The sequence below is a fragment of the Phaethon lepturus genome, unplaced genomic scaffold (assembly GCF_000687285.1).
Source record: "Phaethon lepturus isolate BGI_N335 unplaced genomic scaffold, ASM68728v1 scaffold25381, whole genome shotgun sequence".
Classification (NCBI taxonomy): Eukaryota; Metazoa; Chordata; class Aves; order Phaethontiformes; family Phaethontidae; genus Phaethon; species Phaethon lepturus.
In genome coordinates, this window is record NW_010516216.1 from 219 (window position 1) to 16,511 (window position 16,293).

A 16,293-nucleotide genomic window follows, 5' to 3' on the forward strand; every position below is an offset into this window, starting at 1 on the left:
ATTGTAAATGGACTATAAAGATGAATCTTTCCATTCATGACATAGGAAAGTGGGCAAAATTTTAGAAATAACTAATTTAATGTTTGCTTTGCTTTATCAGTGCACTTCAAGACTACAGTGACTTTTTTTTCACTGACATGTTAAAATGCAAATATTGTATTGCCTAATTACCACATTATAAATGCAGAGTGTAGAAAAAAAATCCTAATGGGGTTCTTGTTTGAACTGAGGTTATTAGATATTGGGGGGTGGACCAGATGATCTTTAATGGTTCCTTCCAGTCAAAACCATTCTGTAATTCTATGATACAGTTCTGAAACACAGGCAAGCTTTCAGTCTCAAACTTGCTTTATCACTGGCTCAATATCCATTATCTCAGCTGGTGTAATACAAAATGGTACCTCTTCTTACAAAATTTACTTCCTCTACATCTTTAAACTGTTATGGCTATAACATTGGCACTGCTTAAGCTAAACCAGCCCAAGTAAAGTATGCAAAACCTTGTGAAATGTCTGTACGAAAAAGGAGTAAAACAGGTTGAAATCAGGAACACACTTTCAGTGAAACATCTATCCTGATCTCAGCTGGTTCAGCAGAAAATAATTTCTTTTATTTGCAAACATTTACATGGTATGCAGCTTTACCAGCAAATGTTTTCTAAATAGTAGGATATGTCTTTCCAGGAATGACCTACAGCAGTAGGATAAGGCTAAATCATCCAAATCCACTGTTATTGTAGCAGAAAACTTAGACTCTAAACAGAAAACAAGACTTGTAGTTATTAGGAAGGGTCTTTCTTGCAACTCCTTGCGGTTTGTTGCTATATTCACTCTCTGTATCTCTCAGGGAGAGCCAGGAGAGAAAGGTCCTCCGGGAAAAGAGGTAAGTTAAATTCCCAGTTTTTCAAAGGAGGGCTGGTTCTTGGGAAAAAAGCATCAAGGATGCTGCCTGGGTTGCAATAATTTGATTTTTTTCTTGAATTGTTGATATTTGAGAGCAAACAGGGAGCTCTCAGGAACCTGTGGGACTGACAGAGAAAGAAATTTTCCCCAGGTCATAAGAATCATTGCAAAGGCATGCGCTTTATTATTTATTGTTATTATGGATAGCTCTTTCATGCTCACCTTTATTTTGTTTTAGGGTGCACCAGGAAAACCAGGTGAAATTGGCTCCAAAGGAGAGAGGGTAGGTTGGAGAATATTGTTAGTTATTTCATTATGTTGAAATAAAAAGAAATATTTTGAGTTAGGGGCCAAGGAAGGGGTTATTCAAGAGTGAAGCGTGGCCTGTAGAGATCTGCCACGCTCTCCACCCTCCCAGCCCTCTCTTTAATCATTCTCTGTCAGTAATAATTTGTGGATCATTTGCAATGCACCAGATGTTGTATTCAGCAACTTTGCCAGCTCAGCTCTTCATGTTTTGCTGTGCTTGGAAATCAGAAGTCTGTCTCCTATTTTGTGGTGGTAATGTTGGGTTTTTTTCACTTAGGGACAGCCTGGCTTCAAAGGTGAAAAAGGTCCTCAGGGAGAAAAGGGTCCTCCAGGTGACCCTGGGATACCTGGTCATAAAGGCCATCCAGGACTGATGGGACCCCATGGACCCCCAGGAGACAGTGGGCAAGTTGGACCTCCCGGTCCTCCAGGACAGCCAGGATTTCCAGGACCAAGGGTAAGGCTGCCAGAGAAGGACTTTGTTCAGTAATTCTGCAGCCACAATGAGTGATCAGAAAAGTACCCAAGATAACAGTAAGGCTGGCAGAAACCAGCACAAGTGTGTGTTATAACGGGGGGACAGCGGCTTTATCTCTTGATACACAAAAAGGAAGCCTATAGCATATCTGAGGGACGTGTTGTGAGGAGTGTTGGATTAAACTTCAGGAGAGCTGAGCAATCCAGACCTATAGCCAGGGCGGCCAGTCCCTGACACCTTATACCCCTAAAAGCCTAAATCAGGTCATGTGACTTTGTCCATGGAGTCTGAAAAAGCGTCTTTCTATAACGGTGTTAATGTGTAGCATTTCATACAGAGGTCTTACGCCTTCCTCTGCTGCTGGTTGTTATGAGAGACAAAATGCTGAGCCGTGGAAAGGTCAGTGCTCTGTTCCTGGAAATCCTGGAGTCAGCTCATCAGAATTCATGAAATCCTATTTTTGTTTAATATTATCTTTTTTTTTTTCTTTTGTTCCCTAATGGGAAACAAACTCACTGCTGAGACTGCTTGAGGGTAGTGTATGTAGAAGAATGAGAAAAACTACCAACGCTAGTGAAGCTGCTATGCCCATCCTGAGGGTGAATTTGAGATTACCTCAGAGGGGAATAAACAGTGACATAAACTCTGATGTAAAAGCTGGGTAAATTTTAGACAAAACACTTCTTTGTGCGTTTCAACAACATAGAGATTTGATTCAATCCAGTGATGATTAGGGAGGCTTAATTCAACTAATAGGGTGAAAACTTGAAAAGATAATTTATAAGCCATCAAAGTGTGTTCCACAATCATGTTTACTTACTGGGGTATTCACTAAGAGCCATCAGAAAGGTTTAGTAATTAATGACAAAATTGTTCCTTTTTTCACCAACAAACACATTTTCTTCACATGCAAAATTTGTGTTGGGAAGAAGGTAGCAAATAGACCAGCTCTGTACTTTCCAGCAATATTATTGGTTAAAATCAAAATGTCTCTTAGCTATTTAATCAAATCTACATTTCTTAATGATGAATAACTTATGAGTTAGAAGACTTCACAAGGTTTTTATAAACATAGAGGACACAGACGGCATCTTTGTATGTTAAAGGGATAGGTGTGAGGGAAAAGCGACACTTTCATGCAAATAGATCATACACAAAGAATGCAGTCTTTAGGTTGACCAGAGGTGTTTTCAAAACTGGCAGCAGAAATTCAAAGAATAATTTTAGCCAAAAAGCGAAAAGTGCATTTCAAGAGAAACTTCTCATTTTATGATTTACAAAGGAAAATATTTGATCTTGCTTGTTTAAAATGGTTTATTTTTAAAATATAGCTTTTTTTTTTTTTTTAAGTTTATGCAAAGGCAAGAGTCTGGTTACCCTAAAACCACTTTTTTTTTATTTTCTTGGAAAGGCACAACCTAAAAAATTCTCCTTCCACCTACTAAAAATGCTTTCGTAATTTTTTCATTTGCATCATCCAGACTTCTTGTTCACATAGCTTTGAGTTCTGACTGCTGTTACAGCTGTTCAACAGCAATGTCACACAAAAGAGCTGAGAAAGGAGATGAAAGATACTGTCCCTTGAGGCTGGGTAGGGAACCAAGGCCAGGCAGCCACATCTCCTGTCTCTCTTCAACAGCCTGAAATCAGGCAGAACCTTGCACTTGTTGGGAAGAATGGGTATCATACACGTAAACTGGCTTCTGTTCCCCGAGATAAGGCCTGTTGGCAGGTGATGCTTCCAATATAAGTGTTCATAGCAAGTCTAGATGCCCACCTTAGCTACGCCGGGGGCACGCATGCTCCTCTCTGCATGCAAACGTGCAACGCTGAAAAAGGAGGTAGGCTTTCCGCTGTGGTCTAGTAGGACAGAGGATCTCTCCTGATTTGATTTCTACTACTTCTCTTATGACTGTATAGGAGGGAGATTTTCTTTAGGAAGGAGACAGGGACAGTGTACCAACTATGCCTTCTGACGAGGCTTCCTGCTCTACACCACTGAGCCCATGGCTTGCCAGCAGGTTGGGAATGTTTTGTGTCCTGTTACATTCTTCTTTCAGGCAGCCCCTGCAGCCCCGTGTATGCGGTGGGTGATGAAAAGCAACCTACTAAACCCTTTGTAGAGGGTTTCACTTGCACATCCCCTGTCTGTGATTATTATATCTTGTTATTACTGTGATTATTACTCTCTAGGGAGAACCCCCATCTCTAGAGACTTTGAGAAGGCTCATCCAACAGGAGTTAGACAAGCAGCTAGATGGTAAGTAATCAGCTCTGGGAAGCCAGCAGATATATCTGAAAGTATGAAAGATACTTTCCATAGCTGTAGTGATGTAACTGGCACTGAACCTCTCCTGCTTACAGGATTCAATGCCTGGAAAGAGGAGTGTGTAAAACAAAATGTGTTTAGCAAGTTTTACGGTTCCCCAGGCTTGATGTTCCCAGCAAGAGTAAAGGAGCTTTCTCCCTTCTTCAACCCAAGGCCATTGCCTGTGTTAGTCATCTCATGGCTTTTTGCTACTAAACCAGCTTTGCTGCAGACTCATTGCTACAGATGCCTGTGCTGTGATGGTAGGGCAAGAGAAGATACAAATTAAAACATAAAAATTTGGGGTCCTAGAAAAGAAAGTAATCAGAGTAATATGTAAACCTGCTTTTGAGGTCCCAGCTGGAGGAGAAATGTTCCTAGTTTCTGGCTGTGACATTTGATACTCATCAATATGAGGAGGTGGAGTGGATGTGGACTGCTGCTTCTCTCAAAGTACATGAATTGCAGACCACTACTGACCTCGTCTGCAGTGAAATGTTGAGCTCTTCCAACAGCTCCTGGAGCAGGTGAAATGTAGCTATGGGCATTTTCTTGAGACTAAAGATCGTGGTTCAATGGAGTGATTTATTTGAAGGATTTTATTTACATACTCTCAAACTTCAAATTCCATGCCAATCTAAAAGCATTCAAGATATTAGATCAATGAAGAGAAGACAGAAAATCCTTCTCACTCCATTCTGTAGGATGTTTTTGTGATGCTGAGTATGTCTTAAGTGCTCTCTAAGCTGCTCCAGGTCTGAATCTGGAAGTGGCAAGCAATGTGCCTGCATGGAAACTGGAGAATATGTTGATGCAGGAAGCTGCCTTAATTACACTTTCTGACTTTGCAGCCAGAGACGGGTACATTAGCTTTACCTCCACGTGTGTAACAGCCCAGAACAAGAAAAGTAAGCTTTGTCCCTGCAGAGCAGCCATGTAACATCTCATTCTGTGTCGCAGAGTGGAAATAGGCTCTTCTTTTCTGAGCAGCAATGATTCCAGTTTGACAAACATCCACCAGCTGCACAGCTAAACTAAAAGACACTTCAGATCCTTGGTGGACACGAAGCAGAGGATGAGAGAAGTGTTTAGGATTATGTATGAAATTTAGATGAAGCTTAAAGCTACTGAGAAATGAGATTTAAATAATTTAGAGAGGGTCAGGGAGGCACCATCATGGCTTATGGAGAAGGATAACATGGGGACAACAAATGGGTGGCCCTGAAAAATTGATCTGTGACAATACTTGGACTTTACTGGGCCACTTGTTCTGGCTCTCCATGTCTTGGAGCACTGACCCTCTAGTATAACAAACCCATTTCCTTCTCTTCACAGCAAAGTTAGCCTATCTCCTGGCTCAGATACAGCCTGCACATGTAAAAGCATCCCATGGAAGACCAGGACCTCCTGGTCCCCCTGGGAAGGAAGGACTCCCGGGAAGAACTGGCCCTCCGGGAGAGCCTGGCCGGCCTGGACAGACTGGGTCTGAAGGGCCAGCTGGACCAATTGGTCCCAAAGGTGAGTGAAACTTGGTGTGTCTGCGAAGTCCTGTGAAGGGATATGTCCACCACACCTTGGCATCCACCTCTCCTCTTAGTAGCATCTAAGTGGTCTTCAAAACACATGTGTTAGAAGCAGCCTCAGTCTGTTGAACCAGAGGTGGTGAATGTGACCAGTGGTGTGTTCCACCTCTGTCCAGAATTGGAGTGGGGTGAGTCTTCATTCTTACTTAACATCTCATCTCAGAGGGCTGGTCACAATTAGGAACTATTATTAGCAAATGTATAGGTTTCAGTGCGGATGGAAGACGTAAGGTAGTGTTCTTTAGTTCTGTAGATCATGCTCATCAGTTCATTATTTTTCTTTCCCTCTCTACAGGAGAAAGAGGAGCAAAGGGTGAGAAAGGAGATACTGGCATTGGCCAACGAGGGGAAATAGGTCCTCCAGGAATTCCAGGTGTGTTTATTCAGAACATCCCACAAAACACATCACTCAGGACTGGTACAAGGACACAGGTTTCTGCCATATTAGATAGGCAATCAGGTGAATGTAAATATGGTATACACAATTTCTGTAGAAAGTGGCCCAAAGGGAAGAAATATATCACTAGCATCATAGCCAGCCACCTTTGTTTCTTCAGCCTGATTGACAGGTATAATGATCCATCTCAGTAACAGCTAGGTTAACTGACCTTTGGGACGAATCCAAAGTGAAGCTTTAATTGCTAGATACCTAGTGAAATGTCTTATCTGCCCTTGCCAAAATCTTGTTCTGACCAAGCTGAACCCAGAGATCCAGGTAACTTCAGCTATTATAAAAGGTCATACCCAATACCTGTGCCTCAGGCATACAGCTCGTGCTTTACCTTTGTCAACAAAGAAGCAGCAAATATATTTTGTTTCTAATCTGAAATTTGGAGCCATTGATCAGTTTTGCCTTCACCCTGCTTTGTTGGGGGAGGAAACTATGGGAAGCCTTCAGAACTCCATGGGTTGCATTTGGCATACTGGCCCTTCATTGCCTTAAATAACTTTGGACACACTATGCTTAGTATGAATTAGTTATCTCCCAAAGTTGGCTCTTGTCTCAAGCTTTCCCATCCTCACCTCCTCTCTGTGAGGACTATATGTCATTATTTGGCTTGTGCAGCCAACTTCAACAACCTGGTGACAGAGGAAGAACAGCAATAGCACAGCTGTACAGCCCCAGAATGACAAAAGGGTTGGAAATCTTACGTTCAAACGAGACATGCTTGCCACATCCTTGTAGATACATGCCAGACAGACACCAGCCTGTGGAAGCCGATATTTGCACCCAGGTTGACAGCAAAGCAAAGCCATCTCATGTGATGTTGCGCTGCAGAGTGCCACCCCCTGGGACTGCCACTTACCAAGGATGTTTTGTTTTTATTTTAGGCCTCCCAGGGGAGCCTGGTTATGCCAAAGATGGAATGCCAGGACCACCTGGCCCTCAAGGTGAAGCTGGGGTACCTGGTCTCATGGGCCCGCAGGGACCTCCGGGAGCCAACGGACAGTGTGACCCTACTCAGTGTGCTTACTATGCAAGCCTGGCTGCCAGACCCGCCAACGTCAAAGGGCCCTAGCATGCAGAGAGTATCCCCAGACTTGTTTTTAAAACTTGAATTCGTCACACCTGCCAAAAGCTCTCAGATGTCTTCAACTGTGTTTTTTTCATGGGAGGCCTTCTGAAGCCAACAAATGCTGCCGGTCGGTCAGATTATTTTTATGAATTATAATTATTATTATTATCTTTGATGTGATATGTGAAATTGTTTTTGTTTTCACTAACACCAGGGCATATTAAAACATTAAAAATAAGTGGTTTTTTCCTCTTTTGAAGAGCATATAATATCAATGCATTGTGCAGCTGTTTATGCAAAACCATTCCGATGCCAAAATTTTTGTCTGTTATCTGGTTAATTCTTTCCAAAGCTTTACCCCTCATCCTTGAAATTGAAATCAAATCCTGCAGCCCAGGGCATTAACTGTGAGACACAGGCTGATCACAGGATTGTTGGTGCTATCTGCCATCCACATAGGCAGGAGGAAGGCGAAGCCATGCCAAAGCTGGAAAAGAGGTCTCCAGTACCTTCAACTCACAACGGACAGACAGTTATGAACAGCTAGTGTATGTTTCCCAGAAGATCCCTGCTAAATTTAATGTTCTTCTGCCCATAAGTGAATCTGTATCTTATAGAAGCTGCTGTTTATGGGACCATGTAGGATCTCACAGCAAGGCCTGAAGACACCACAGAGATGATCTAAACCTATTCACTGCTCCCTGTGCAAGAACTTCAGTACTCAGAGCGTTTGGTTCTACCAGATGGAGCTTATCTTCCTTCTGTCAGGGAGATGCCGCTCCAAAAACTTTGATGCTGTTTTCTGTCAGCTCAGGGATGCCAATTCCCCTGTTCATTGCCAGCACACACACAGCTGCCTAGCATTGCTTCACCCAAAAATCAGCCAGAGCAGCACAGAAAGTTTCCTGGTATTAAAAATCTCAGGAGGCCAAGTGTGACCCAACTTCACCATTTGGATGATGCCAATAACTTGGCAAGGTCGTGTTTTAGAGGGTAGGTGAGAAGTTGCAGGTTGGTCTAGGAAGAGGTTGATCTCTGATGAAAAGGTCAGAGCAAAGAGGTGTTCAGAAAATTGGAAGAAATTGTGTTTGAGGGTGAAAGCAAAAAGTCAGCAACAAGTCCACTGGCCCCTTTCCCCTGTCAGCTAATTGCCAAAATCAACCTGAGAATGCAAAGAAAAAATAAAGAGGGTTGGGGTCTGAAAAGACCTTCACAATAGGTCGTTTTTAAGTTTAAGCCTCTGTCCAAGACATGTCCGCCCACAAAGTTGGGGATCTGAGAGGCGATCAGGCCTTGCATATATGTGCCAGCCAGCAAAGCAGCTGCGTTTTCAAAGCTGCTCTGCACAAAGCAGTTTGTAGTGAGGCACCAGAGTAATGAACATGACACGGACTCTAAGTGCTGAATGTGTCTGGAAATCTCATCAGGTCTTTTGGAGGCGGAAAAGAGGCACCCTGCCCTGCTGGCCCATTCACCATACGGCATGGGGCTTCCAAGCTGGCTAAGCCAAGCAGAAGCCACAGCTGTCTATAACCAGCCCAGAATCAGAGGCTGGCTTAACCCCAAGGCTAAAGCCCAGATATAATCATTTGCCGGACTTGGAGTCTTTTTCTTACCCAGTAGCAGATAAAATTTGCCTGTTTTACTGAAAAATGGAATTAAATGACATTAAATAACCTGTTCATATGCCAGGGTTCAACAGTCTTTACTGTGTCACTCTCAGTGGTGCTATTTTTACTATTTTCTATGCAAATAAACTCTTTGATTTGATTTTACTGTGTTTTTTGTTATGGAAAGACCAATCAAAATGAAAATATCATGAAGTGAAAAGCTTACTGCTTTTAAGTAACTCTCAATGGTATATCTGTTACTGTTCTGCATCTTAGGTCAGCTTGCTATATTTCAGCATTCAGTAAGCATGTTGATCACATTGTATTTAAAATCATCATTTTTCCTCATCCAGGCTGAGATTTCATCTCTCCAGTGGTGAGGTAGTACAGGTTTTCGATGCAAGAGTTAACTCCCAACATGGCACTAGCCACTGTTTTGAAGAAATGCAATGGCAATGAGCAGGTTTTATGGAGGTCACAGAATCACAGAATTGGAGAATCACAGAATCATTGGTTGGAAAAGACCTTTAAGATCATTAAGTCCAACCATCAACCCAACACCACCATGCCCACTAAACCATGTCCCAAAGTGCCACATCCACACGTTTTTTGAACACCTCCAGTGATGGTGACTCCACCACCTCCCTGGGCAGCCTGTTCCAATGCTTCACCACTCTCTCAGTAAAGAAATTTTTCCTAATATCCAATCTAAACCTCCCTTGGCGCAACTTGAGCCCATTTCCTCTCGTCCTATTGCTGGTTATTTGGGAGAAGAGACCAACACCCACCTCACCACAACCCCCTTTCAGGTAGTTGTATAGAGCGATGAGGTCTCCCCTCAGCCTCCTCTTCTCCAGACTGAACAACCCCAGTTCCCTCAGCCGCTCCCCATAAGACTTGTGCTCCAGACCCTTCATCAGCTTCGTTGCCCTTCTCTGGACACACTCCAGCACCTCAGCAGGTCGAGTAAGGCACCTCCCCTGGTGGGCTCACTCGCCAGCTGTGTCAGGAAGTTCTCCTCCACACACTCCAGGAACCTCCCAGATGGTTTCCTCTCTGCCGTGTTATACTTCCAGTAGGCGTCCGGTAAACTGAATCCCCCGACAAGAACAAGGACCAGTGAATGCAAGACTTCTTCCAGTCACTTATAGAATGTTTCATCTGGCTCTTTGTCCTGGCTGGGTGGTCTATAACAGACTCCCAGCAGGATATCTGTCTTGTTTGCTTCTCCCTGCATCCTTACCCATAAGCACTCGACTTGGTCAACACAATCATTGATTTCTATACAATCAAAACTCTCCCTAACATACTGAGGTACCCCACCACCTCTCCTTCCTTGCCTCTCCCTTCTGAAGAGCTTATGGCCATCCATTGCAGCACTCCAGTCATGAGAAGCATCCCACCATGTTTCTGTGATGGCAACTACATCATAGCTGTCCCGCTGCACAACGGCTTCCAGCTCCTCCAGTTTGCTGCTCATGTTGCGTTCATTGGTGTAGATGCACTTGAGCTGGGCTATCGATTTCACCCCCAACTCTGGCACGCCACCCCAAGGCTCATCTCCCTTGAGCCTGGCTTTATCCCCTTCCCCCTTCAAATCTAGTTTAAAGCCCTCTCGATGAGGCCTGCCAGCTCATGAGCAAGAATCCTTTTGCCCCTTGGCGTCAGTTGCACTCCATCTGCTGCGCGGAGGCCCAGTGCCGTGTAAACCACCCATGGTCAAAAAAACCAAAATTCTGCTGACAGCACCAGCCCCTGAGCCATGTGTTAAACATGTTAACTGGGTCATGTTAATGTGACATTTAATTCCTGTCCTGACAGTAACTCCTCAAGCTCTGTAGATTGTCTTTCAGCAAGTTTGTTTGCATGTGCCATGCATAGGATAGACTTTAATATGCTGAAGGGCACCATGTGAAGGGTGGATACATAATGATATTCTGTTAAACTAATTTAAGCATCTTTAATTTTAAGCATCTCACCCCTGTGAGATGGTGCAGTGGTATCTAGTTGAAGAAGATCTAGGGTTTGGTTTTTTGATAACCCTTTTCCTTTGAATGTCTGTTGGAGCCATTGCCAAGAATCTGTGTTAGAACCACGAGGGACACACCTATGTCTTTAGTAGCAATTAAAAGGTCTGCATGGGTTAGGCACAGACCATGGCTCTGCAGGTTCTCCACCTGGAAAAGGGGATGCAGCCTAATTCCTTTTGCTCCGGCATATTCCTAGCATCCAGTTGTCTGTTTAATCTGTTCCTGGAGACACCCCAGACTGTCTCTTGCCCTAAATTCAATGGGTGCCATATCCCTGCTTTTTCTTAAATCTCATTTTCTCTCCAGCCAGCCAAATGGCGTTTACCAAGCATCATGTGTTGCTAGCAAGAGGAGTAGCAGACACATGCTGCAGACCCAGATCAAGACCTGTGTTTATAGCCACTCAGTTTTGGTGGGTAGAGCCATCAAAGGGAGGCTTCTATAGCAACCACCTCTTCCAGAAACAAACCCTGTGTGAATGTGCCCAAAAAGTCACCTGCAATAAAAGGTAAGAAAGGAGGGTGCCTTTGCAGGATTTCTGCCACACCAAAAACTGCAAGTTTTTACCTCAGGCTGTTTGTGTGTAATTTGCAGTCTTTGGAAAGATGGCCAGAGATTACGTTCCAAATTAAGTCTGCCATCTGGGCAGGCAGTAAAGCTACAAGTACAGCCCCGGTCACGGTCAGAAGCTGCCCTCCAGAAAATGCAGATGCCTCTGTGCCCGAGCAGGTGACTGTGAGAGCTGGAAGGTGACAAGCAGAGGTGTATTTTCTGTCCAGCATCTTCCAAGGTGACCATGCAGGCAGGAGGTGGCAGATAAAGCAGGGACAGGGCTGATGGCCTCTCCCCCCACCGGTCTTGATTAAGGGAGGACTGTGGCTTTTACATCTCAGTGTTCTTGTCTCTGCAGCAAAGCGGCTGGTACATCACCATAAAGTCTGTTCGCTGAGTCTGAGGTTTAAACCCAGGAATACGCTGATATTTTTGTTGGATATTTTTTGGCTGGTCCTATGGTAAGAGAGTATATACTGTCAAAATTGCACTAGAGAGCCAAACAATGTATTATTTACATATTAAAAAGGTACCAATGACACATGGGTGTTATGGCATCACAGTAGGTTCTTTTTTTCAAATCAAGTGTGTAAATTCTTGCAATTATAGCAAACCGACCATTATCCCATTAACATTTTTGCCTGGCAAATAAATAAATTAAAAACCAAAACAACAGGATCATTTGACGTATAGGTATAAGGTTATGGCACGAACCTGTACTATTTTTGTGTCAGGGTAAACCAGGAAAATTTTCTTAAAATACTGCATTAACTCAACAGTAGCTACACAGACTGAAAAAAAACTAGTACCACATCTTTCAGCTTCCATGAGCTGGAGTCCGGTGCTGCTGAGGGTTCAGGTTGTTGCTCCATGGCATGGGGAGGAAGAGCAGCACAAGGACAGAGCCAGCCTGGGGGTGAAGACAGGCTCTGGCCCCAGTCTGCAGCCCTGCATGGGGACGAGCATCCATGAGAGACCACGAGGAGTCCTCCTTGCTGCTGTCTCTGCAAAGCCGGCTCTGCTGGGGGAAGAGTCTCTGCATCAGCCACCCAATTGCCTCCTACGCCCCAATTTCTGCACCTGTCTGAGGTGCTTAAAGTAATACGGGTCCATCAGAGTCTGGACTTTCCTTTCAACACCTTTGTAAATGGTGAAGTTGAATTAAGACTAGAAAGCCTTCTTAGCTTCATCAATCTGGATTAAACCTGGAAGCCACGAACGTAAATTTTTGTCTTCTGACGTGTGAAATGGGAACAACCGATTAGAAAAGCATGAAGACATGATGAACAGGGGACTGGTTTTCAGGGTTGTTTTACAAAGCAGATTTGTGCGGTAATGGCTAACTTCTGAATACCTTGTGTAGCTTGACTCAAGAATATTGATGCTGGCAATATTCTTGTTGGAATTTGTATGAACTGAGAATGAGAATATCCTGCTGGGTCTCTAGGGCGATTGTGTGTTGAAAATATGGGCTCTTTCTTGTTATTTTACATTTTGGATCATGAAATTTATATAAAAAGCACAAGAGAACAATTTGACAGAGGGTCATTAATCTTACTCTGACATTCCCAATAAGCTGGCGATCAGCATCAGGAAGAAGGATGTCCTGCAAGATGGAGCAGAAAAGAACCTGCCACCTTGGTGAAAAAAAACACCCAAAGAAAAACCCAGGGTCAAAGTCCAGGTGTGAAAAAGTGAAAACGGGAGAACAGTTTCCAACATCACAAAAATTTCTCTCTCTCTGACCATGGCTTTGGCTCTGCATGACATGCTGTCTGAAAGGCTCAGGTTTTGGTTTGAAGTGATAAGCATGTTTAAGCAGAAGGCAGAACACGCAGCAAACAGATTTATTTCACAGGGCAAGCATGTTTGACAATGTGTTCTTAGAAACACATTTTTCCCCTCAGTAATGTGGGAGATGACTTTCATCCAAGTCTGAAATGACTCTCATTGCAGTAACCTCTTCAGTACTTTCTTGATGGGACCTGAGTTTAACTTCGAGCCTTATTTTTACGGGTAATTGTGAGGTCTGTCATTGCTGGTAAGCAACTTCCCCTGGCAAGTGAAAAATCTCACTTTTCCTTGGCTCCTGTATCCATCTCTGATGTACATATATTCCCGAGTTATTGTACCCATTCTTACTTATAAACAACTATTAGACTTTCTCAAGCTTGGCTGAATCTTTTTTGTGTGATACGTCCACCCTTTCTTGATGAAGTTAACACAGCTTTCAGACACCAATGACATTAATGATCACCCTAAAGAACAGGAGTAACCACCTTCGGTGTCCCCAGGACCTTCTCACGCCATTGCATGCTCAGCTCTGATAGCCCCAGCTCGATAGTTTCTGCAGTACCTGTTGGGAAACTCAGCAGGCAGGCCTGTGTCCAGCCACCAGCATCTCAGGAGCTTATAATGCCAAAGCAGTATCACAACACTTCTGGATACTAGGCAAGTGATACAGTTTTCTCTTACAGATGTTGAAAGTTAACCTCGAGGAAATTCAGGTTTGATTTCAATAGGGTTATGACATTTGCACTCTGAATCCAAGTCAAGGGTAACAGCTGGTATGTAACAGCCCTGAAAATCTGTATTTCAGGGTGAAACCCAATGAGAAACCAGCAGTGCCTAAAGTGTAAGTTCGAGGGGGTTGAACAATGATCCCAAAATCCTCTTGTCAGCATTGTCTGGATAGAGAGCTCCCAGCACTCACCACCCATCTGTGCGGCCACGCACTCCCCTGGTGCTGGGACACTGACTCCAGCAAACTCGGAACCATCCCGAGCTGAGGAGGTCATAACTGAGCAATGTGGGAAAGCAAAGCTGACATGGTCCCTCTTCACAAGACCCGACCTGGTAGACCTGCTTAGAACACACCTCGAACACACTGCCTTCTATCTTTAATAGCCTGCAGGATGCTGTGGAGACCTCTCTCCTTGAAAAGCATTTGAAATTGTTGTCCTAAGCATTTTTTAACTGAAAGCTTTAAGAATAGAGGGTGAAGCAAAAATGATGAGCTTTCTCAGCCTGAGGCTTCAAACCCACAATTTTCTCCTTCTGGGAAGATGCCCTGCTCTCTCCATTGCATGCTGTCCTGGGTGGCTTGGGCTAAACCTGGCATTTTTCATCTCTCCTACAAAAGCTATGCCAGTGAGGAATAAAAATTTGCTTTTAAATATGCCAGAGCAAGTGAAAGGTGGTATATCTATGGTGCAGGGATTCATACACTCAGCAGGAGGGAGCATTTTCAGATTACAAAATTAATTCTTTATTGTGTTTGCTTAATGTTAAAGGCACAAACTGACCTGAGGGCAGGACCTGTTCACGGTTCCCAGCTCCCAAGCCACCAGCTATGAGTCTGCCGCTTTCTTGTCCCATTTACCATTTGTTTTATCTACTCAACCTTGCTGCTTCCATTGCATCCCCTGGGACTGACCAATGTGAAGTCCTCAGGCAACTGCACCATAGGTACTTCCAGAAGGGAAGAGCTATACACAAACAAAGATTTTAACCAATCTGCTGAAGAGCACAGGTACAGTGCTGCTGCTTCGCTTCCAACGCTGATAGATATTTTCCACCCTCTCACCAGCTGTAACCATGAGAGGCAACGTCATAGCCTGGGGGCTGGGTTTTGTGTACACTGCAGAGCTGGGAGGTGTGAGAACACCAAGTGTTTACTCAGTGTGAAGTATCTGAGCAACCCAAACGCTCTACGTGTGTGTTGGTAACGTGCCTGATAGAGAGGAAAGCTGACGGAGGACCTTTATCCACCAAGAACCAAAAAAAAGGTTGCCCGTGGAGCGTGTAACAAATTGTCACTGACTGCCTTGATTCAGCCAGCCACAGTTCTGGTGGGACAATGGATGCAGCGACCGCTTTTAGATTTGCCTCTACAGACCCTGATCCACTCTGGAGATACCTTACAGAGTACGATCCAAAGCACGAAGGGAAGAAGAAACTCAAGATCTCAGGCAGAGATCTGGCATCGGTGCCTGTGCAGGTCTTTGGCTTGGACAAGCTGCAGGTCCTGGAGATGAGCCCAGAACGAGAGAGCTGCCTGAGGTACCAGATGGAGCTGCTCCCTCGAGAGATCAGCCACCTCAGGAACCTGACCTGCCTCTATGTAGACTCCAACAACTTGAAGAAAATCCCTGCTGAAATTGGCACTTTGTGTCACTTGGAGAGGCTCACTCTGAGCAACAACAGCCTCAGCTCTCTGCCCCCAGAAATGGGGGCACTTCAAAAGCTGCACAGCCTCCACCTGGCCAACAACAGCCTCACAGAACTGCCCGCACCCCTCTGCCAGCTGAGGAGCCTCACCTTTCTGGATGTGAGCGACAACAAAATAGGCACAATCCCCTCCAGCATTCGGCATCTGGAGAAACTGGAAACGTTGCTACTGCTCTTCAACTCGCTGGAGAGTCTGCCCCAGGATGTCTGTCATTTAAGGAATCTCCACACTCTTTGGCTGGGAAACAACCACCTACGGTCCCTTCCAGCAAGCTTTGGAGAGCTGGTGAACCTGGACTGGGGATACAATTACTGTTCATGCAACTTTGAAGGGAATCCACTGGAAAGTCCTCCCCCTGAAGTCTGCAGCAGAGGCCCTGAAGAGATCAGAGATTATTTCTTGTCATTTCATCGGGCACAGAGAGACTAGACAACCGGTGTCAGTCCTCCTGAAGTGGCTGAGATGGATTTACTCTGTGCAAATCAACTGCACAACAAAATATGTTTCAGATGGAAAAGTCTGGTAAAATCACTCTTTGGAGCAAAAAAGCTTCCTCTCTGCTGTAAGGTGACTTCTCTGGCAGTCTTTTTTTGACACAAGTATTGAATGGTGGTGCATACCTTTCAAAAATTCACTCAGGGATGACTATGATCTTTTTGTTATTTATAGTTGCATAGATCTATCTCAGGAAATGTTGCAGCCAAACATCCAGTCTGAAAAAATGAACAATAGCTAGTCTGAGAGGATAGAGTCAGGTAAACAACTGGTGAAAC

The 16,293-nt window shown here is 44.3% G+C and overlaps 2 protein-coding genes across 2 annotated transcripts; both read left to right on the forward strand.

Moving 5' to 3' along the window:
- Positions 1–846: 846 nt before the first annotated feature.
- On the forward strand, positions 847–7,333 carry LOC104627667 (collagen alpha-1(XXII) chain-like; the record flags this gene model as incomplete). Its single annotated transcript, XM_010295998.1, has 7 exons — positions 847–882; positions 1,141–1,185; positions 1,489–1,668; positions 3,883–3,949; positions 5,333–5,515; positions 5,876–5,953; positions 6,913–7,333. Coding segments are annotated over 7 exons (777 nt in total), but the record flags the coding sequence as incomplete, so codon positions are not given.
- A 7,815-nt stretch (positions 7,334–15,148) lies between these two features.
- LOC104627668 (leucine-rich repeat-containing protein 40-like) lies at positions 15,149–15,949 on the forward strand. Its single transcript, XM_010295999.1, has one exon. It carries the CDS (start codon positions 15,149–15,151, stop codon positions 15,947–15,949), a length of 801 nt encoding a protein of 266 aa, XP_010294301.1.
- Positions 15,950–16,293: the final 344 nt, after the last annotated feature.

Coding starts and splice junctions, on each gene's coding strand:
- LOC104627668 (XM_010295999.1), top strand. CDS start 15,149: ATGGATGCAGCGACCGCTTTTAGATTTGCCTCTACAGACCCTGATCCA.